Raw genomic sequence first — 23,981 nt, 5'->3', positions numbered from 1 at the left:
AGTATTTCAGATTATAATGTGTTAGTCTTATCACCTTAGATAAAATCGGGACCACACTTGCTACGATTTACCTATTGAAAGTACGGTCTAAATATTGAATTTGAATACCGTTGGAACTGAGCATAAAATCTATGTAAAATTACATACTTATTTATGGTGAAAAGAAATAAACAAAATTAGATTCATCATACATTAGTTACCCACATGTATATTTTATATTATTATTGAAATATAGGGAAGTACAACATACTAAGATATGTTCTACAAGACAGAAGTGCAAAGAGTTCGGTAGGAAGTGATTGACACCTCATGCAAAACATTCGCGGCTCTTGAATGTAAATTAGTTTAAGGAACAATGGGCAGATAACGTCTATGGTCCTTCTTGTATGGTTTGTATGGCGTCGCTTGTATGGTGGGCATGGAGCCACGACCCGGCGCCCATGACTAATACAATGTACTATTAGGCAGTCAATTAGAAGTCTCGTATTAATGAATTACTAATGTTTGTATTGTTACCACATCGTTATGTGGTTGAATATTTAGTGCACACATAATTTGGTGTAAGTAAATAAACAACAAAGTGGGAAGGGTACAGTCAACAACACATCTGTGTATACAGACAAAGTGCCAAAAATATGTATACAGAACTTTATTACCTGTACATAAAGGTGTATACATATTTTTGGCACTTTTCTGTATACACAGATGTGTTGTTGACTGTACTAAGGGTAGGCCTAAATATTGAAACAGATCGCTACTGATAAATTTAACAACGAAAGACATTGGAAGCATGTTACGTGCTTATCTCGATAAATAAATAAGTAATAAGCTATAACGTAATAACTTAACTAAGCTTTACTCTCTTTTTTATGTAAGGTGAAATAGCCCATAATGGACGGTGATGCCATTATGGACAAAAAAACACAAATCCTTAAAAATAAGTATCTAAAATTAGTTTCTAAAAACTGACGGCTATGTACCATGAACTAGAGTTGTAGAGCTGTTTCATTTTGAAGTTTCAATTAATTCGGTTATTTCTGAAGGATTTGGCGACAAGATAAAATTCATCAGTTTACTGAAAAAAATATCAAGACGAATTCTTAGTAATGTTGCTAAGAGAGTTGAGTTCATGTATAAAATAATAAAAAAATAATACTCGGTGTAAACTTGAATGCGTTTTACTTACTGCATTAAGCATGAGATAAGGTATAAAACATACTAGTTTGTTGCTCCAAAGATATAAAGAAATGGCGTTATTTTGCGAGTGTCCATTACTGGAACCGAAAAACTGCCTACCTCCTATGATGGACAAGGAACAATTTACAGAACCAAAATTTACAAGAAACAATCCTATGTTAAAATAACTCAAACTAATTGTATTTATGGTATATAAAATTGACTCATTGAGTATCAGTTGGCTTTAAAAGTAAAATTTTAAACTTATTTCACTGTCCATAATGGGGGATCCATTACTGGAGAACTGCCGTCCATAATTGGAGAAAAAACACCTAGTTTTAATTTGTTAAGTATGAAGAAACTATTAGGAATATCCATTCTGCAATACGCTTGAAATGTAAAAGAAGGATAGGACATTCAAGATTTACGCTTAGCGGTAGAATTTTTACATTTATGAGTGAAATATCAAAAACAGGCGAAAATTTTCCTTAAACTGTCCATGATTGGGTCCGTTACCTTAGGTACTTATTATAGATAAGTCTGCCAATAAGTCGGTGCAACTTAGAACGTTACGTAAAAATTATGATAATGGCTACTTACTCTGCCAGAAAATAAATACTTACAATTAGCACACCTAATAAATTTTAAAATACCTAGTATTAAAAAATTCACAGAATTCTATGTTATTATAAAAAATTCAAGTAATAGCAAAATACGAGTATCTACTTATATTAAACTTGACAATGAAAGTCAACTTGTCTAAGCTAGCCAGCTTCGACCTTTCCTTGACAATGATACAGCATTATTACTTAAGTAAGTATACTTTTGGATTGTTCCACGAAATTGAAACAATATCTTTAATGGGAACTCTGCACAGTACCACAATGTCTCATTCAGTAATAGGTATGTTTACCACTAAACTAGCACTATGCACTTATGCACCTATTGATGATGATGAACCCTATAATAAAATATGAAACCTACATATTTTTCCTTTATTTCACATGTTACCTATATATAACATATAGGTTAGTTTAATAATATTGTGCAATTAACTTAAATAACTACATATTTTGTTCTTACTATAATTTAATGTTGTATCGCCTACAATTTCTCTGATTTGCCCGAAGGTTGACTGGTAGAGAATGCCTTATAGCATTAAGTCCGCCTTGGTGTACAATTGTATTTTCTTTTGTGCAATAAAGATTAAATAAATAAATAAATAAACGTAATAAAAGAACTTGCACTTTTGCGTCATGTTACATACACGCGACTCTTTCATTTGACTTGGATAGCGAGAGATGGCATCGGAACATCACGAATATTCGCCGAATCCCTTCATATGCACGGGTTGCACCTTCAGGCGATGCCGCTTGTCGCAACATTTGTTACTTGGGTTAAATCAAACAAAGGGGATCTAGTCCGAGTACGCCACGAGATCATACAGTGGTTTTGCTGCCCCTCAAGAAATGGTGGGAAATTTACAAATCCAATTTATATATTTATTCCTGCTCTTGGCAACTAAGTACTACAAGTTACTCACGTGTATTTTTATACTCTGTATTTGGGGACGAAGGGACCTGAGGAGCCGAGCCTTATCAATCTCCCAATCCTTACTAAAAAGCCATGGCAGGAACATGAATCTGTCAGCTAATTGAACAGGCTGCGTAAAACTAAAAATTCGCTTAGGCTGTAGTGGACACAGGCCTCCCAGAAGTGGTGCGTGCGTTCACCTCGTTACAGTTCCTCTACTTTCATAGCATAATCTATGATCTGCCTTTATTCGCTCGTGGACAGCCAAGCTATCTACTTAATTGCTCAATAATATTTGCGATAACACATTTTCTAACGGCGTTATTTATGGGCTATAGTTTTGGTAATTAGGGTTTCGTACCTCAAAAGGAAAGAATAGGACTAGCCCACAGCACAAAAGGTTCTGTCCAAACTTTTAATAGGTAAGGTCAGTGTCGGGAAAACCGACTACCCGGAAAGACCGTCTACCCTGAAAGACCGTCTACTGAATATTACTTTTGTATTTACATATCTACCGCTTCTTACACCTCCGAAGGTATACCAGGTATCCTTAATTAATTTCATCCTAAATTAAAAGTTAACAATAAACTTGATTCGTGTTTCGAACTCGGACATCGAGTTCAACATGGTTACGCAAAAAAAATCCTTTAATTTGGAATTTCAAAATTTTCTCTTATAACAGTAAAACAACTTTAGGTAACTACATATGTTGAATAACATATTGATTCGAAGGAGAAGCCTCGTAACACCGCTACGGCGTAGCATTGACGTTCATGCTTTACAGTAGTTACGTATGTGTATGTATTATTAGTAAATACCTATATAATGGGCCTAGCATTAATGTAAAATGTATATATATTTATCATCAATATTAACACTCACCACTCCTCCCAGATGCTAGATCGACCCTTGGCTAGGAGCTTATTAAATGTAAAGGTTAGTGATATTGAATCTCTGTGAATAGGAAATAAATGTTATAAACTAGAATAATATAGGGTTTTATGAAATCCTTTAGGCTGTGGCAATTAAAGAGCGCAACAATACTTAATATTTAGGTATAATGTCTTGAAGTTTTACTTTATATTTTCGATGGTAGATAGATACTCGTATTTTCGTCTTGTCAGACCAGACATTTAAACCAGGGAATCGGAGTTAAGTAGCATAATAATCAGATTTCATAGCATTTCCTTGTTATAGTAACTTTTAATACTTACCAACATTTCATTTAAATTGTAGGGACCACGAACGCACAATAATCAATTATATCATGAATATAACAAAGTAACACTGTAGAATTAAAGCGATTGTGTATATTTAGATCGAAAAGTCAATTAACGTTAAACAATTATCGCGCGTGTAAGCTTCGGCGGTGGGCAGGGACCATGAGAAGGCGGACGTTCTTTTTATAGTACGGGCAGAATGGCTCGTCGCATCCTAGTACCTCGGCTTCTCGCACCGTCGGGCCCCCTCGGGTCAGCAGTTCATCCCCAAGGGCCAACCTCCTTGCACACGCCAGGAAGCAAGGGCCGCATACCGCCACGGCGCAGGCCGCCGCCAGAAACTCCACTAGGAGCATAGCTGCTTCAATCCACAACATCTTGGCTGTCAGCACTTTTAACTCCCATAAATAGATGTGTTAAAAGTCAAAAGTAATAGAAATGAGACTGGGATTACAAAAATGTAAGTAAATGTTACTAAATATTATAAATTACTTTGACATGTTTTTTCTTTTAATAAAAATTAAGCCAAAGACAATGCGATAAATACCTGCTTTATAGAAATTATATTTGAAGTTTAAACATCCCGCCTTTTTTCCCACAGTATATAATAATAATTTATTCAGAGCACTGGCAACACGGCCATCTAAATCATAGATATACAGATAAACTAGATAGAGTTGATTGGCCAAAATGTGTACACAAAAGTTGGGGCTGGTGTCCTGCTCGCACTTATTGTCAACATCATTTGAGTAACGTCATCACGGTCATAATTCGGGGATACCAGTCAATATTCAAAGTTAGTTTAAGAAGTTTATAAACTTAGGTATCATCTGTATGCTCTTTACCTGTGTAAAAATACTTTAAATACAACTACTATAGTAATCTCTCTAATGGCCGCTGTAACCTAACACCCCTCTCAGACTCTTCATAGGTATGTATAAGTAATCGAAGTGATCGTCATATTAAGTTTATAAAATTTAAGGTTTCCTACGTTGTGTTTAATTTTTAAAAGTTAGAAGTTCTTTTCTAGTTGTGTCTTTTTGAAAATTATTTTAGAAACAAGCACTAGATCCTGGTCACGGCACCACGTGTAGTGGTATTAGGGGGACCTAAAATACCATGCTGAAGGCTTTAGAGAATTAAATAAATTAGATTGATTAGGATGTAGATGAATCTAAGGAGTCTGAGCTACTATATGGGGTAGTTGTAAGGAAAGGCACATGGCGATTTATAAAATTGAAATATATTATCGCAAATTCATTAAGGTATGGGCGTTCCTATCAAAGAAATCTATAAGGCATTCGTTATATAAAATGAAATCAATAATCTAAATATGAATGCAAACTTGAATACACTACGGAAATACGTAAGTGAGGAAAAGAATTTAGGCCTTTTTCACTTGAAATATTTATATTTAATAACCAAAAGTGTATACAATACAAGTCAACCTATAGCCCATACCTTTGCGGGGACAATATATTAAATCAATGGCTCATGAAGTAAAGGAAAACCCGCTAAAACCCTTACTTCGCCTTATTAATGTAACGTCTACATACAATGTCTACATAACATCTATATGCTCTATTTAATACAACAATACAATAATTCATTAGAAATTGTAGTAATAGAATTTCCAAGACAGTTTACTCTAAACACAGTTTGAGTTATAATAAATACACATGTTAGATAATCCGTAGGATATAACAATAAAATATCAGCTATCTCACTTCAATCGCTTTCGGGATCTACATAAGAATATATCAGGAGCTCGAATCCTGGTTTCAAGAGATATTATAGATCATAATATTTAACATAAGGGCGAGGCTTGAACTCGCACTAATATTTATCAATAAAGTGTCATACAAGATATGTAACCCAAAGCTGAAAGAAACTGAAGAAGCATTTTGCAGTTACTTTAGAATACTAAATATCCGTCATAAGGTTTTAGAATCTGTCCCAACAATAAATCCAGATTATAACGCAAGAATTGAACTTGCTTTGCACTTGAACAAAGATAATTAAATATTTATGTTGTGTTACTTAAAATACAACTTGGGACGCTGTTTGGATAAAAGAGGTACTTAGCTCGTTTGTCGCCGAATCCGGAACCACTGGCTTTATCCTCTAATATAACTACTAAATTAATCTTTAACAATTATTACAATTATATATAATCACGATCAGGGAACAAATTGAAACGAAGGTGGAAAGACTTGGATCTTTCTTGGAGTCTAAAATCAGAGTATCCTGCGTCCTGCTACTCTCATCCCTCGTGTTGACTGAAATCTCTACTAAACCAACTTACTTATAGTTACGATAATATCACCTTATATTAACAATAATATAAGGATTGCGCAAACGCTTCTTCTATGGGACCTTATCCCTTCCAAGGCTCTGGTTGGTGCGCTGTCTCGCTCTCTCTTACTGCAGCGGTGCACGTTGTCTCTCTCGGCGTGGTCAGGGCATCAGAGGGACCCCCCGCTGTCCCTTTTGCAACGAATGGTACGGTCATGGTCAAATGCCTTGACACGTGGGCTCCAGATGTCCTGGAAACAGTTTACCAAGGAGAGTAGACTTTGTATGGAATAATATACCATATTAGAATATGATTACGTTATAGGTTTGGCGTACGGTGCATTGTGCGATAGCGGTTTTTCTGTTGTTCCAGTAAACTCATAAATAAATCTTATAATGGGTTTTGTTTTTAAACTTCTATAGAATATCTTTTAACTAAAATATTGAGCAATCCGAGAATGGGAAACAGCCTGCTTTCTATTTTTATTGCCGCCCTTTTTTTTCGGCTAGCCATTTTAAATTTATTACTTTGGCACTTTTACTCACCGATGGCAATTTTAATCACCTATTTATAACTACTTAGTAAAGCATGTATTCACGTATGTGAAATACGGTTTGCCATCTCACGCTGTACACATATGGCCAACGGTTCCACCAACCCTTTGTGAAACCCCTTGGCCAAGATAAGAGCCGCTGTTTACACAATGGCGAACCAATCACTTGGCATTGGCTCTTCATGAAAGATGGACGTGGAATGGAAAAGTCTAGGAAATTCTAGGTCATAGACGTTGTCAGAAAAATTTGATTAAAAAATAATAACCCCGTAGTAAAATTAAATTATTTGAAATATTAACAATTTTTTGAATATTCTGATAAGAATATTTATCTTTTTTAGGAAATACATTAAACATTCGCAAGGTTATTTTATTTTCTAAAATCTACACTATTATTGGCATAGATAAACTTATTATTTTCGTAAATATTTCACTACTGTCCTCTCTGACGGCTGACGACCAACTGAATGAAGCGCCAACATGTAAACGCAGTTGGCCATTGGCGCCAAGATCCTTTGATGTGTGGACAAAAAACCGACACCAATCGGTTGGCCGGCAAGCGCAAGCGCCAACTGCCAACTTACGGCCAAGTAGCCCTCTACACGCCACGCTTGGCCAAGGGGGTTGGTGGAACCGTTGGCCATATGTGTACAGCGGCCATAACACCGGCCACACGTGCGAGAGGGACACCAGCCCCAACTTTGCCCTCTCATGCGGACCGGTTTTGCTAGTCTGACACGGACGCCTTTTTTGCCCGGTGAAAAGGTTCAATTCAGTGTGGCATAAAATGTAATAGTGCAGTCATGGTGCAAGTCAAAGAATATAATACTCACTAGGTATAAAGCAGTAATAACTCTTCTTACAAACTTCACGCCGCGCGGTGTCTCAAAAAACTACCCACGCATGCAGCGAAAACATGCGAAACTGGTAAATATTGGGCTGGACAGTCGGGGCCGCGTTTGCGCGCTGTGTTGACGTGTGTGTGAAAACGACGTCAGTGCCGAGGACATTTCGTTACTGTAGTGTTTATGGATGTATGGAGAACAGTTCTAAAAATCCGGATATAACATTCTTCACAATTCCTAGACTTTCAGAAAAGTAAGTGGTTGTTATACTTATATTTTTGCAGTGTTAGGTAAAAGTGAGATTTAAAGCTATAATGGCGCATTAAAATCAATAAGGATTTACCTGTAACAACATTAATTACATTGCAACCAAATACGTCTTGTTTTTTTTTAAGGTAGATTTCGAAAGTTTGGTACCTATAGCCTGTCAACCAAATTTTGGCAGTAGCAATGTACATCAAACTAAAGTATGGTATCCCTATGAAAGGAACAAAAACCAGCAATGTACGTCGAACAGCCACAGATATATTTTTTTCGAGGGGCTCGCTCCTTCCTTACGAATTAGATAATGTATTAAAAAGGGACGGATATGTGCTAGTTATTTCTCTTTTTGGTAGGGTGGAGATTTCCACAGATAAGATACAAATGACACGCGAATTTCCACCGATTTTCAAAACTAGTGTTGCTAGCCCGCGATTTTTCAAATTTGCCGCATTTTTCTAGTGACAAGATTTGGTTGACGGTCTATAGCAGGGACGTTTTCTTTTTTTTAATTATTGGCAACATATTGGCAATGTTATCGATTACAAATTTCATACAAAAATTCGTTTTGTTCCTAGTTGCATCAGCCTAGTACGCCCGTACGCAAGAATATTATATACCAATGGTATATAATATTCTTGCCCGTACGCCTTTATTGACAACCGTGGAGCCGTTCGAATCTTATAAAACAATTATTCATATACGTGGACGTTAATTCATCATTTTTAATGATCTTATACTGAAATTTGCAAAAAGGCGTATATCACATTTGAACAAAAATACTTATTTTACTGAATAATATAAAGCAACAAATATATTATACAAAAATTAAAATTGTTAAAAGTCTTGATATCCGCATGTTACCTGCTACAATCGTCCCCTGACTTTGACGTTGACATTGACATATCAATTATGTCACCCACAGCTCTCTACTCTATAGCTGTAGCTAGTTTCTAGTTTAGCAAAGCTAGTCTGACTCAGATAAAAGGCGTTTACAGTAATAAATTGCCAATTAATCTTAAATCTGTGTTTATTACGACTAATTCGAAAATGAACAAATTACACCATAAACAGTATTGTTTCTAGATCTTATTTTAAATTTAGTTGATACATAATAAGTGAAAATGGGATCTAAAATTATGATTGGGTAAGTTGCAGTTTATAGTTTCTACATACATGCATGTCGGATGCATGTTACTTCATCTGGAGCATATTTATATTTCGTGCAACAGTTATAAATCTATCTAAGTATAGATTAGTTGTGTTGTTTTACTGGTTGTCAACAAGTCAGTTATGTTATGCTCACAAGGGATTGTAAATAGCTGTACCTAAACTTTCCTGATAAGAAATTTCTCAACCGTTTGCGGTATAAAAAGTAAAATATTGTGACTTTTTTAGACTTACAAATCAGAAAATTAGGTACCAGTTCTATACTAGATTTTTTCTGATAACTACACCAACTAAAATCAGCGATTAAATTGCCATTGACTTGCTACAATATGCAATTTAGTTCTATCAATGAAAATACCTTAATTTCTAGGTTTCTGGGGTTGTCGACAGTGGTTGTGACTTTCCTGGCAACTCGTCTGTACAGAGATCTCCTCATAAGCTATGAGCAGGGCTCTTCTGCCCATGAATATTCTTGGTAAGTAACTGACATATCATGCCAACACTCAACAGCCTTCAAATCTTAATAATCTTCAGTATTTCCCAAGCTAGGTACTGGGTTTTAATTTAACATTAGAGGATTTATTGTTTACCTATTTTCTCAATTATTTGATATAGCTTAAGAATATTGTTTGATTGTATGATACATTCATAAGACAGAATCGTATATTATCAGTTGACGCAAACGGTGGCATAAAGTTGCAACAAAATTATTTTAATATATTTCTTTTTTTAGGTTCTTTCACCTGTTGCTAAACTTGGCCGGGTACTCAACAATTCTGTTGCCAGGTTTTGTCATCTACAAGTACATACAGAAGACCAACTACTTTGACAAACTGAGTAAGTCTCTGCCTACCCCTTTTTGGAATACAGGCGTTAGTTATTAATTAATAAATAAATAAATAAATAAATATTATAGGACATTCTTACACAGATTGACTGAGGCCCACGGTAAGCTCAAGAAGGCTTGTGTTGTGGGTACTCAGAAAACGATATATATAATATATAAATACTTATATACATAGAAAACATCCATGACTCAGGAACAAATATCTGTGCTCATCACACAAATAAATGCCCTTACCGGGATTCGAACCCGGGACCGCGGCGCAGCAGGCGGGGTTACCGACTTTTCAAATTATGTGTATTTTATTTTATTTGGTTGTTAAATAAGGCTTAGGTCCTAAACCTTTGTAAATAAATATGAATTTATCTATTGACAAATTTTATACAGTTATGTTCTTTATTAAATATCTCTTGCATTAACAAAGTATAAGAGTTTTGTTAGAAGATTTTATGTATATAAGAAAATAAAATATTACATAGCTACATTAAGTATAATTTATAGTAATCATAAGAGAAAACAGCGAAATTAGCTAACAAAGGCGAAAAACCAAAGCATGGAGATTAATTTAATGAAGTGTTGTTGATTTTCCAAGGCCACCGGCTGACTGGTGTTAATAACTGATAACAAACAGTACATTTTTCATTAATGCTTTTGACACACACTGCACTTTAACACATAATTAAAATAAATAAATAAAATGAAAAGCCTTTATTTAATTCTCTACAATATTTTGTTGATAAAGAGTATGGGTAATTCTTATAAAATAAATTAAGAGTATTGTAGAAACCCCTCTTTGGGTGAAGACCTCCTCCAGTGTTCGCCTTGCTTCCCTGACCTTAGCCTTTTGTGTCTTTGTCAGCTGTGGCCTCTATTTCACCAGACCTTTCATTAGGCTTCCCGCATTTTCTGGTCCCGTCCCGTCTGGTCGGTAGGGCAGTTCCATAGTGTAGTTATTTTTTCCCATTTATTGTTGTTTGCATGTTTACACCTAATTGTACTCACACATTTATTGTACACTGTTTATTATACTCGTATTACTATATTTGAATATTAAAATTACCCTGTGCCTATGAAGGTAGTGAAATTTCCAAACATGTCAATTTACACTTGTGAAGTGACTTGTATGTTGTTTTCATTTTAGGTAAGTTACTGGAGGAAATATACGAATACCTAATTGATGTAGTCTCATATGACAGAAACATGATGATCCTAATATAGAAGTTACAACAAAAATGTATATTACGGTTTTATTCATTATGCATACGGTTAGAATTTCCTTGAAAATTTATTTCTCTCACTTTGTTACAGGCTCATCGGGCTGTCTATCCCGCAGCCTGTTCGCCATATTTGGAGACCCCGGCGAGCGCCTGCCCACGACTGATGCGCCAAAGGTAGAAGACAGCCCGCGCCGCGAGGCGGCCGAGCTGGCGCTGTGCTTCAGTGGACTCATGACGGCTTATCTGGTCTGGGGGCTGCTGCAAGAGAAAATCATGACACAGGTTACTTATACAGATATACACTGGTTTAAAAACAATAGCCGACCAAACATGTTTGCCACTAAGTTTGCTACAAACTGCGCGAAATTCAAATTTTGTATAGGACAAACATTTGCGCCAACATCCATCCTTCGGTTGACATACTATACAGATGTACTGTCAGCTGCAAAAGTGCATGGGGAAATTATGAATGAATTCATTGATAAATTCGCCATGCACTTTTGCAGCTGATAGTACCTACCTGTCGTACATTTCGTGCTTAGTCCGGTAATGTTGCATACACCCGATCTCGCTCAGTGTAACTGTAAAGTATCGTGAAACATTTGTCCTCTAGTCCTCGGCCCATACTCAGCTGAGAATCTGCCAAGATTGGTATATATGTATTAGGATTAACCTCCGTGCATTTATGCTCAAGCATTTCATAAGGAACTACCACATACCTACTATAGATTTATTGCTGACCGCCAAAGACGTTAACTGACACGTGCGACTACAGCCTAACGCTAGACACGCGACGCCTAAGTGGGGACGCTGCCTAATATTAACCTCTGTGCATTCCCGCGAGTTGTACAATAACACACCGCACATGTTATACAAGGTACATAAAGGTATGGCATTCAGAGAGTGAAACAATATGTGTTTCTTTCAGACCTACACAATGCCCGACGGCTCCACAGTAAAGTTCAACGACTCCCAGCTACTAGTGTTCATCAACCGGCTTCTCGCGTTCTGCATCGCAGTGGGCCGTCTACTCTGGACCAGGACGCCCCTGTTCCCGGTGCCGCTGTACCAGTTCTCTTACTGTTCGCTCAGTAATATAGTCAGCGCGTGGTGCCAGTATGAAGCGCTCAAGTTTGTCAGCTTTCCTATGCAGGTATGTTGACAATGAATGTGGGTAAGGTGTATTTATATGCTGTGAATAGGTAATGAGATTTGCGAGTTAAGGCCTAGCCACACCGGATGCAGACGTACGCTGCAGCTCTGCACTGCATGTGCCCATCCGCGTCATCGTCATTCAAATTTAGAATTCTTGAAAAGACTAATTCCTAAACTGAATTATTATTTATGAGATCATCAAACTTATTGTGTATTTTGTTTGCATTGACGCATATTTGTAAACATAACCAGCCTACCAATTGTATAACAGATTGCTTACTACATTTGTCAGATATCATTTTTATATATTTGCAGGTGCTATCCAAATCGTGTAAAGTGATCCCAGTGATGCTGATGGGCAAGGCCGTCTCTGGCAACAAATACGAGCTGTACGAGTACGTGACGGCCGCTATGATCTCAGCTGGCATGGTGCTGTTCATGCTGGCCAGCAAGGACGAGTATGCAGGTATGAGCACAGTACCTATACCACCACCAGGCGGGCTAGCATAGCTTGCGCAAGCCTGGTAGTGCTAATCTCTTAATAAGAATCAATTTGGCTGGAGTTTTAGTGTTTCGCGGACCGTCCGCGCGGAGCGATCCGCTCCGGACTAATATGTATGAAGTTCAGGGAGCGTTTTAGAGTGACGCGGACGACAACATCAACTTCATACAAATTAGTCGCGTGGTTCGCAGACAGCCCGCGTGACACTAAAATCAGCCTAAGACTGTTCAATGCTAGCATTTTGTCGTCTTCATCGGGAGTCTGACTTCGTCAAATACTACTTTTTAGGGTTCCGTACCAAAAAGGTACAACAGGAACCCTTATGGTGCGACTCTGTCCGTCTGTCTGTCCGTCTGTCACATTCCTAAATATCTCGAGAACTACTAATGCTATCAACTTGAAATTTGGAATAGTTGTGAACATTGTGAACCTCTACAAATAGAAGGTATAATTTTTTTCAATTTATTAATTTTAATTTTAGAAAATGGCCAAAATGAAAGGGGGGCAAACTGTAAATTTCAAGTTACTTTGACCAGTGGGGTATCGTTAGAAAGAGCTCAAATTGAACGTAAATAATACCGTCCCCCCCCCCCCCCCCCCCCTTATCTCCGAAGTTTACCAACGAATATTACAGGAAAAATATAATCGTGTTTGTATCTTGAAAACTTTTTTTTTATTCACAAAAAACTTTTCACATTTTTACTTTTAATTTACCCACCTTTGCGGATGTATATAGTACTTAAAATTAATACGAGATGTTACGTAAATCATCTTCTTTCCAATAAAGTAAAAATTGTTTAAATCGGTTATAGTATTTTATGCAACTGGTGGTTAAAAGAGGTCAAAAAAGGTGAGTGGCGTGGGTAACAATTTGAGGCGAAGCCGAAAATTGTTAATAAAGACGCCACGAGCATTTTTTGACTCAGTTAAACACCGTTGCATACAATACTTTTTCTACGACCAAGCACTTATTTTGAAAGAAAATTATAAATTCAACAAATACCTACTTTCAGTCATCTTAGTTATCTAGGTGGACCGCCTACCATTTTGAATATGCAGTTTGAGTGCAAACATGAAAATAAAACTGTCTATGGTATGGTTCTTTGAAGCCTGGCCACTAAGACGAATCGAGCCGAGTTGAATCGAGTTCTATACATTTGAATGCGATTCGACGCGTCGCCAATGAACGCAGCAGAAAACGAAGGAGTCTCGACTCTGCGAATTGGTTTGTTAAGTTGGTAGCAATGTATTTACTGAACTGTAAAACAGCTATATCGTGCGACTGCTACTAAATGTTTTCAGGGTATAGACTAGATAGACTTGTCCTGACATCTTTTATGTAGGGTTTTAAAGTTCTATGCACGACCTTGTAACTCACGAATAACAGTACGGGAGTAGAAAAACATTATAAAGAATAATCCCTGAAAAACCAACATACTATGGTCGCACAAATTAGTTAGCGAATTCACCGAGAGATGGCGATACACAATAATGCTCATTAGTACCTATACTTTTGTCTTCTAGTCAAGTCGTTAGAGTTATGTGAAAACATGAGATTATTTTAACTGGCGAGTTTGAAAGTTTGTACGGAACCCTCGGTGGGCGAGTCCGACTCGCACTTGACCGGTTTTTTTACTTCATCAATATCATCAATTTAATCGTCAGGAAAATCAAGATCGATTGACATTATTTACAAAATATTTGTATTTTCGTTCGCAGCGGGCACCTACTCTCTCGCGTCAGGCGTGACCTTGCTCGCGCTATACATGTGCTGCGACAGCTTCACGTCATCGTGGCAGGCGCGGCTGTTCGCGCGAACGCGCGCCGCGCCGCTGCACATGGTGGGCGGCGTGAATCTGTTCTCCGCGCTGCTCACCGCCGCCGCTCTAATGCAGCAACCGCCTGCTACTGCTGTCAACCCGCGCTGGTCACTACTGCAGGTATGATGGTTCCCTAGTCACTCGTGGCAGGCGCGGCTGTTCGCGCGCACCCGCGCCGCGCCACTGCACATGGTGGGCGGCGTGAATCTGTTCTCCGCGCTGCTCACCGCCGCCGCTCTAATGCAGCAACCGCCTGCTACTGCTGTCAACCCGCGCTGGTCACTACTGCAGGTATGATGGTTCCCTAGTCACTCGTGGCAGGCGCGGCTGTTCGCGCGCACCCGCGCCGCGCCACTGCACATGGTGGGCGGCGTGAATCTGTTCTCCGCGCTGCTCACCGCCGCCGCTCTAATGCAGCAACCGCCTGCTACTGCTGTCAACCCGCGCTGGTCACTACTGCAGGTATGATGGTTCCCTAGTCACTCGTGGCAGGCGCGGCTGTTCGCGCGCGCCCGCGCCGCGCCACTATGGTGGGCGGCGTGAATCTGTTCTCGCGCTGCTCACCGCCGCCGCTCTAATGCAGCAACCACGCCGCACTGCTGTCAACCCGCGCTGGTCACTACTGCAGGTATGATGGTTCCCTAGTCACTCGTGGCAGGCGCGGCTGTTCGCGCGCACCCGCGCCGCGCCACTGCACATGGTGGGCGGCGTGAATCTGTTCTCAGCGCTGCTTACCGCCGCCGCTCTGATACAGCAACCGTCTGCTACTGCTGTTAACCCGTGCTGGTCGCTGCTACAGGTATGATGGTTCCCTAGTCACTCGTGGCAGGCGCGGCTGTTCGCGCGAACGCGCGCCGCGCCGCTGCACATGGTGGGCGGCGTGAATCTGTTCTCCGCGCTGCTTACCGCCGCCGCGCTGATGCAGCAACCGCCTGCTACTGCTGTCAACCCGCGCTGGTCACTACTGCAGGTATGATGGTTCCCTAGTCACTCGTGGCAGGCGCGGCTGTTCGCGCGCATCCGCGCCGCACCACTGCACATGGTGAGCGGCGTAAATCTGTTCTCAGCGCTGCTTACCGCCGCCGCTCTGATACAGCAACCGTCTGCTACTGCTGTTAACCCGTGCTGGTCGCTGCTACAGGTATGATGGTTCCCTAGCGTCTGACGTCACCCTCCTTGGTCTATACGCCGCTGCACATGGCGGGCGGCGTCAACCTGTTCTCCGCGCTGCTCACCGCCGCCGCTCTGATGCAGCAACCACCCGCCACTGCTGTCAACCCGCGCTGGTCACTACTGCAGATATGATTGTTAGTAGACAGCTCTTGCGTCGAGCAACAAGTGGTATGACAGACTGTCATACAGCCTTTCATTTTCTTGGCAGGAGTGGCTGTTCGCATGCTATGCTGACTTTAAGGGCGACCCTAGCGAGATCATAAGAATTTTGAAATTCACCAGTTACTATGTGGTCCGTGCGATGTGTCTGTATGTGATCAGTCTTTACTTCAATTGAAAGTAGCTATTAGGCTACTTAATAGGCCTGTACCGTGGAAAAATTCGGTGGCTATCATATAGGTAAGAGGAAAACACATTGCTGCAGTCAAAAAGAACGATACTCGCAAGTCTGCTATTGCTCAACATCTCATTGAGTCGGGTGCAAATCATTGGATCGAGTTGCATAGTCCTAAGGTAATTTCGACGGAACGCCACTACATACCGAGATTGGTAAGAGAAGCCATTGAGATTCACAAATATAAAAATTTCAATCGTGAGGATGGCTTCAAACTATCTAATGTATGGAATCCAGTGATTTGTTTGTGTAAAAAACCGGTGAAGTCAGAATTGAACAAACGTAGTGACACTGTGAGTGTAGTGTGTTTGGACAGACCATCGAGTGTGAACGCGACCAGTGGTAACGCTGAAAGTGAACGCAGCCGACGCGCGCGAAGGAGGGTAGATCGCGCGCTGTCTATACAACTTTAACATCCACCCGCCTTCGTCAGTTTTCCGTGATCATGATGCATGCAACTGCGTCGAAATATCGGGAGCTCGACAAAAATCAAAAAGGTAATCACGGTCTATATCCCGGTCAATATAAGTCTATCATATAGGTAGATGTGGATATTTCTGTATTTATGTGCGAAGTGAAGTTAAGGTGGCTCGCTTTCCATACAAAAAACATCTACCATTTATTTAGTCACCGCACACTACAACTAAATAAAAATATGCGCATACATCTACTATACATTATCCATCGTCGCAGTATTGAACGAAATACATTGTTTCATACAGAAATCATGGACAAATCCATGTGAATTTTTTATTAATTTTACGAAAATGTGTGTGCCAAATTTTGTGTACAGACACAGAGCCGTCATATTTCGCGCATTTTTAGTTGACATTGTCATCAGTGACACTTGGCTCTTGACAAGTAATTATTTAAAGATATTGGTTTACTTAACTCAAGCAGACTCAGAAATAATGACGCATTTTGTCAATAAAGATACATATCGTGTATTTCGACACTGCTAGTGTAAATCGAAATGGCGTCTCGGTCAAATGCATTGACTATGAAACAGGAGATCTCGAGTTCGATTCCGGGCTCTTTTTTAATAATTTGAACTTTTTTTGGATTTATTAAATTTATCAAGGACGATTATAAAGGACCAGCAGAGTCCATACTAAATACCGTACCCCGTTGGCAGCCGTAAATCTATGTCGCTAGATGTCACTAAGAGTGTCATTTCAATAAAAATGTTGTTTTTTTTTTAAATGCGCACGTGGTAGTTCAACGGCATTACAAGTGATACAGTGAAAAGTATATAGATGACGCTAGGGGCCCGTGTCATGTTTCAGTCCCTGTTTACAACGCAAGCCATCGTTCTTATTTTGAATTATGACAATCATGCAAAAGAGTACCATACTGTCAAATTTTCTATCTCTTTCATTTTGAGCGTGACGTCAATGATTAGTAATATTACTTTATATTTAAAATTTAGATTTTAATGAGGCCATTTCGAACGGTGTTTATTATAGATATCATGTTGACAATCAATCTCCTGACCGTCTCGCTCACACCAATATATTCCCCTATATTTGAACGAGTGCGACCGAAACAGTTGAGTATTATTGAAGATTTTTGAATGTCTAAATCTTATTGGTAGTTGTCGAAAACCCGCTTTTTCCATAAAGTGTTGGCGCGACGTCAAGTGGGTGATAGGCGTACGAGCAAGTACGCGTTGGATGGTCGACTACTATGCGCGGCGGTTTTTACGCGTACTTACGGTGACACACGATCGAAAAAGGTCGTCGAGCCATAAGTACTCATACTTGCTCGTGTCGTACGTCTATCACCCACCTCAGACTGCGTTTCGATCGGCGTTTAGCGTCAATAATTATCAGCTTGGCTTCATGGCTTTACGGACCTTAGCTCGGACCATCGAATATGAAACTTATAAACTTGTTTATACACACAGGTATAAAGAAGTTTATAACCAGGTGCTCCATGACACCATTGCACCAATCTGTCGCCAGCACCACTACACTTCAACGGCCAAGTCACACAACATCCATACTAATATTATAAATGGGAAAGTGTGTGTGTCTGTTTGTTTGTCCATCTTTCACGTCAAAACGGAGCGACGCATTGACGTGATTTTTTAAGTGGAGATATTGAAGGGATGGTAGTGACATAGGCTACTTTTTGTCTCTTTTTATATCCCCCCACTTCCTTAGAATGGAGGATGGAAGTTTGTGGAGAGATTTTCGAATTTGACGCGAGCGAAGCCGCAGCAAAGGCTAGTTAACTATAATAATAAAGAAATCGCAGTAAGGAACTTTATGTAGATTTCATTACTTTTTAGAGATAAACAAGCAGTTCCATCGAGACGGCTATTTTTTACAGAATGTTTTTGGTGGGATATACAGGATGTAACATTAATGCTGGTGATCCATTTAAGAGCATAACCGGTATCGAATAGCGGTTACGAATACCACTTCCTTTTTTTTTAAATAAACACCATGAAAATTAAAGGTACTATAGAAGGTAATGTATAAGCCGTAGGATTTATCTTCGGCAATTATGTTACATAGTGTATAAGTGTACATAGGCATATATAACACTAACCAAGTATCTATTGTCTTAGTCCGTTTTCACATTATCCGATCCGATATCGGATGTCGGAAGGATTTAAATGGAAAAAATCCAAGATAGCGCCTGTAATGTATGGGGTATCAGTCCTACATCCGATATCGGATCGGATAATGTGAAAACGCATAGTCTCATTAATTATTACTTATGTCAGAGTTTCACTAATTATTTCTTTTTATTCATTTATTATCTCAGTTTAGGTTTATACGAGTACCAAACGAGTAGTATAAGAGTAGAAAATATATTACCAAAACAATACAATCTATCATTAATTTATTATAAAAACGTAATCCAAAGTGCCACACCTAGTCGGCCAGTGCATGGCCTACGCTGCCGATGGTTAGGGTGCTCGGAGTGACATACAAGAAACGCTAAACTATCCGCGTTCTGTCCAAGACGAAGCCTGACCGACGAAGCTAGCAAGTCTCTCTACATGTTAGCTGAAATACTGTCAAACCGTTCACTGTGATTACTCAGATTATTATAAGCAAAATGATCTTCGAATGAACTTTCTGGACAATTGAGATGCATGGGCGCAGTCGAAACCAGCTCGCCCCTTCAGCCGTGTCCCGTTGAAAATCGGAAAGATTCTTCTCCTTAGCACATTTAATGTTTACAAATTGGATTCGCCTTCTGTCACCTAAACTGGTAAATTTATGTATGAGGTCATTGGTCATACAATTATTAATTTGTACAGTTATTAATTCTGTATCTCTACTCGCATTGCTGCTGCGATTCTAAAATATTTAATATCCATATTATGAATATTCAATAAATCATACAATGACATTTGTGATGTGACATGGATGTCAGATTATGTCACATCTGTTGGCACAATGATTGCGTTTTGTTGAACGTATTTGAGCTCAACATATAGGTTTATTATCACTAAGTATATTATATTAATGAACAACAAATACAAATACAAATACAAATAATTTATTAATAAAAACATAATTGTACAGTGATTGTTCTTAAAGGCTAAGAATTGTTATACATATAAGAGATGTTTTATACAACGAAACGGATGTGACATTTTCCTAGTTCACCAACGTCATCTAGTCATTTTATTTGGCAATAATTAGACAACATGCGAACAAACTTAGCCAGCGAAGCGATCACAACTACGTCGAGGCCGACCAAAAAATATAATTTGTAAAAATTGTGTTTTGAGCCAATATTTTGATATTAAAATAAAGTTTTTTGATAGTTATTCATAGTATAATATAAAAACAAGTAAAAATATGGGTGAAAATATGTTTTTTTCCACTCCCGGGTTACGAAACAACGCCATCTAGTTTTAAAGCAAAAACTAAGCTTTTTTCAGGGGTACGCTTTTTTGTATGGGCTATATCAGTCTAGTATTAAATGGTCCTTGGTTTTATTTTTATTTTTTAATAGAATAAATATTCTATTAAAAAAGACTCTTACTATATTTCTTTCCTATTTTTTATTTTCATACAAAAATACATTACAATCTTTATTATGCCTTTGTTGATAAAATAAAATATTACACGTCAGGTCAGGTACATAGGTCATAGTGTGGCATAGTACCTATTAGTAATTTAGTAATGTGCTGACTTCCTTACATTTACTGAGCTAGTTGACCTATGTTATTGTTGTGTGAATGTTTTTCTTCAACAACTAAATAGTTATACACCGTGTTTCCGGTAACACTCAAAACCTCAGACACCCCAACTGATTTTTATTTTTTTAAACTCATCTAGAGTATTCATCTTTTAATCTGATGGTTACTTTTTTTTTAATTGAATTTTTAATTTTTTGTACAGCTCTACTTGACTTTTAGCTCTACACTCAATAAAATAATTGCTAAGTTCCACCATAAACCACAAAACTATTTATTTGTGTACGTTACTGCAACGACATAAGGTTTACCAATAGACAGCTAAGATGTCACTGTAAAACACTTTAAAGCTTTGTCACAGTAAACTTCAAATTGGACAGGTAATCGCAGTAAGCAAATTTAAACCCAATGTTTAAAATGACAAGGTTGTAATTAGGTACGAGTTCAATTTGTTATGACTTATGATAAACATTAAGATTAAACTGACAAACAACGTCAAACTCGTAGCGAAAAAATAATCGTCCAAGTAACCAGCCAGTATTAATACCCCTAAATACTGAAAAAGTTAAACAACCTCTAGCAATGCGATATACACAATGTTGTCTTACGAGTACAATAGAATAGGCACGTAAAAAATAACTAATAATACAAATTTAAATAAAAATATTACCCCCATCAAGATATAGCTGAATCGATTCTACTCTCGATTCTGAACAAACTGTTTTCAGGTTTTTAGTGTTAAGTGAAACACGGTGTATATATGAATATGTATGTAGGTATGTGGGTAGCTTTTGCACATTGTAATTTTTCCTCAGTCACCCGCTGAGCTCAGAGACCACGAACGCTGTAGTGTTCGAAACGTCGGGATAAATTGTAAATTCATTATACACGATACTTACTAATAGTGCGACAGGGACGGCCTGATATTTTATCGTCTATCGCGCGACCATGCTTCCCGTGCTGTACTAGCTTTAGCCCGCGGCTTCGCTTGCGTTAGAAAGAGACAAAAGTAGCATATGTCACTCTCCATCCCTTCAACTATCTCCACTTAAAAAACATGTCAATCCGTCGCTCCGTTTGGCCGTGAAAGACGGACAAACAAACAAACACAAATTATCTTTGGTGAAACAACGAATTCTTCCACTTCAGATTATAGAGTAACCAGCTTTTCCCATTTATAATAAACTAGCTTTTGACCGCGGCTTCGCTCGCGTAAGAAAGAGACAAAAAGTAGCCTATGTCACTCTCCATCCCTTCAACTAAATCCCCTTAAATAATCACGTCAATTCGTCGCTCCGGTTTTGCCGTGAAAGACGGACAAACAAACAGACACACACCCTTTCCCATTTGTAATATTAGTATGGGTTTGACATTATTATTTATATTTAAATAATTATATATGTATAGCCCAATTTCGTCGGTAACAGCGTGTTATGTAATGGCGTCGTTGGGGAACAATCGTCTGTCACGCCGTGAAGGTGCGTTCGATTCCCAGGATTATATAAACTTTTTGTATTTTTTTGGATATAAATTTCGTTTTTTTTATTGACTGAGCAAGAATGGAGAGCCGAAGGTATCAATTTTGTCTTAGAGAACATATTGATTTTTTTATTGTCATTTTGATTTTCTATTTATTAAGTTGAGATATAAAACACAACTTTTAATACCCTCGCTAAATATAATATTTTATCGAAATCACTCCTTAGATAAAAAAAGTCCACTTGAGTTTTTAAAGCATTACGTTACTCAGTTAACTATTGCATTTTCATTTACTAATTTAAGATTTCAAAAGCGATTTGAATACCCTTGCTCCATCAAAAATAAACAATTAGAAAAAAAAATCATTCGGATCGTAGTTTAGAAACTAAAATTTATCTATACTTTTTGGATTTTTTTTAAAATATCAGATTAGGATAATTATGTTAGAAATTCTGAGTTCGACGAACAAAAAATAGTGTCACATAGTGTTGTGTTCCTGCCGGTGAGTAAGGCTGCCAGAGCTCAACGAGGGTGCGGGGTGCTGACGACGGGAGGACTTACGGAACTAATTTGTTCCGTCTATTGTCCTTTGTGTCGTCGGCAACCCAAACCCTCCTTTGAACTTGTACACTCCTTTTTGCTGTGCATACGCAGCAAAGGGGAGTGTACAAGTTTCTAATGGGGCGGCAACGCGCAAGCGACACTCTTCGAGTTGCAGGCGTCCATAGGTTACGGTGACCGCTTTCCATCAGGCGGACCGTATGCTTGTTTGCCACCGACGTAGTATTAAAAAAAAAAGAGAAAAAGTCCTGGATTCGAACCCAGTACTTCCATGCAAATCATGCGATGGCACGTATTTACCGCAAGGCTATTTAAACAAGCTGTCGCCGCGTGAAATTATCGACTAGAAGGAATACAAAAACACTGTTTGTATGTGTGAGTGGTACTTAAAAATAGTGTAAAATAGTAAATTTATTTACATTAAGGGGATTAACGTTACAATGAGAAGTTGAATGTTTGTTGTAATACGTTAATTTTAATATTAAATGTTCGCGAAGCATAATTGAAAGTATATAAATGCCTGTACGACTCCACAAAAAAAATAAGACTGGTAATTTGCAGATTAACGCCATCTAACGCAGCCTGAGCTTCGGGTAACCTAGGCGAGCCACCTTAAAACATTATTTTTTGTCTGGCAGCACCCGCAGTTTGCGGCCGACGTAATAATGCTGTCGGTGAGCTCGGCGCTCGGCCAGCTGCTCATCTACCGCACCATCGCGCGGTTCGGCGCTGTAGTATTCACTATCATCATGACGCTGCGACAGGTGAGACATACCCTTTTCATACAAATAATGGAGGTTTGTGCTACGCATCGTTTACCGATGGTTAGCTAAGAGAGTGTTGCTGTTAGTACTTCTATTTATTTCATACTCGTTTAACCTATTGATGGCACCGGCCTAAAGGCCGGGGTAGGTAAATTTGAAGTATACGTAGTTATAACCAAAAAAAACGCGATACACAGCTAGTTGCAATGTTCATAATGCAATTTTGCGGCTGGGTGCACACTGTACAATGAAAGGTTGCACACAATGAGACTGGGCTTAGGCATTCCAATTATGATTGTAACTTTGTTATAAACCAATTCTTTTTTGTTACAATAGTTTAAAACAATCTAATTTGTTATTTCCAGGCGGTATCCATCCTTCTATCATGCCTCGTTTACGGGCACCGGCTATCATTCGCTGGCGTACTGGGTGTATGCGTCGTCTTCACTGCCATCTTCCTGCGGGTCTACTGCCGACAGCGACTCCGCCGTCGCCGTCCCGCCAGTACGTAGCGCCGCGCGAGCGACAGGGACACCACGAGCGGACGGAGAGAGAGTCAAGTGTAGTTACATGCTTGGTTCTTGACTCGCGGGCAACGTGTTCTTAGTTTTAGCGTATTTTAAGAAGCGTGGTGTTCATAGCGTTATCATTCGGTATGTATAATGCGTCGCCGTCCCGCACGAGCGACAGGGACAACAACAGTGGATGGAGAGAGAGTCAAGTTTAGTTACAGGCTTGTTGTAGGACTTGCAAGCGCAACCTGGGCACGTGTTCCTGGTTAGCGTATGTGGGTGAATCAACTTTTCTTTGCCAGCAAAATTTCGCATACTTCGACTACATGTGGTCAGAAAAT

The 23,981-nt window shown here is 38.9% G+C and overlaps 1 protein-coding gene across 2 annotated transcripts; it reads left to right on the top strand.

Annotated features, from left to right (window-relative positions):
• Nucleotides 1-8,846: 8,846 nt before the first annotated feature.
• LOC125231611 (adenosine 3'-phospho 5'-phosphosulfate transporter 1) lies at nucleotides 8,847-23,911 on the top strand. Of its 2 annotated transcripts, XM_048137083.1 has the most exons (10): nucleotides 8,847-9,031; nucleotides 9,425-9,529; nucleotides 9,788-9,891; nucleotides 11,207-11,397; nucleotides 12,044-12,268; nucleotides 12,586-12,736; nucleotides 14,492-14,571; nucleotides 15,422-15,562; nucleotides 23,003-23,128; nucleotides 23,494-23,911. In XM_048137083.1, exons 1-10 carry the CDS (start codon nucleotides 9,009-9,011, stop codon nucleotides 23,638-23,640), a joined length of 1,293 nt encoding a protein of 430 aa, XP_047993040.1. In that variant the 5' UTR covers nucleotides 8,847-9,008; the 3' UTR covers nucleotides 23,641-23,911. The 2 variants fall into 2 exon arrangements, with proteins under 2 accessions (XP_047993040.1, XP_047993036.1); XM_048137079.1 differs by lacking the exon at nucleotides 15,422-15,562 and having other exon boundaries at nucleotides 14,492-14,712.
• The last annotated feature ends 70 nt before the right edge of the window (nucleotides 23,912-23,981 follow it).

This window comes from Leguminivora glycinivorella, chromosome 1, assembly GCF_023078275.1.
Source record: "Leguminivora glycinivorella isolate SPB_JAAS2020 chromosome 1, LegGlyc_1.1, whole genome shotgun sequence".
NCBI classification, from domain to species: Eukaryota; Metazoa; Arthropoda; class Insecta; order Lepidoptera; family Tortricidae; genus Leguminivora; species Leguminivora glycinivorella.
This window is presented reverse-complemented; position numbering and strand designations above follow the sequence as displayed.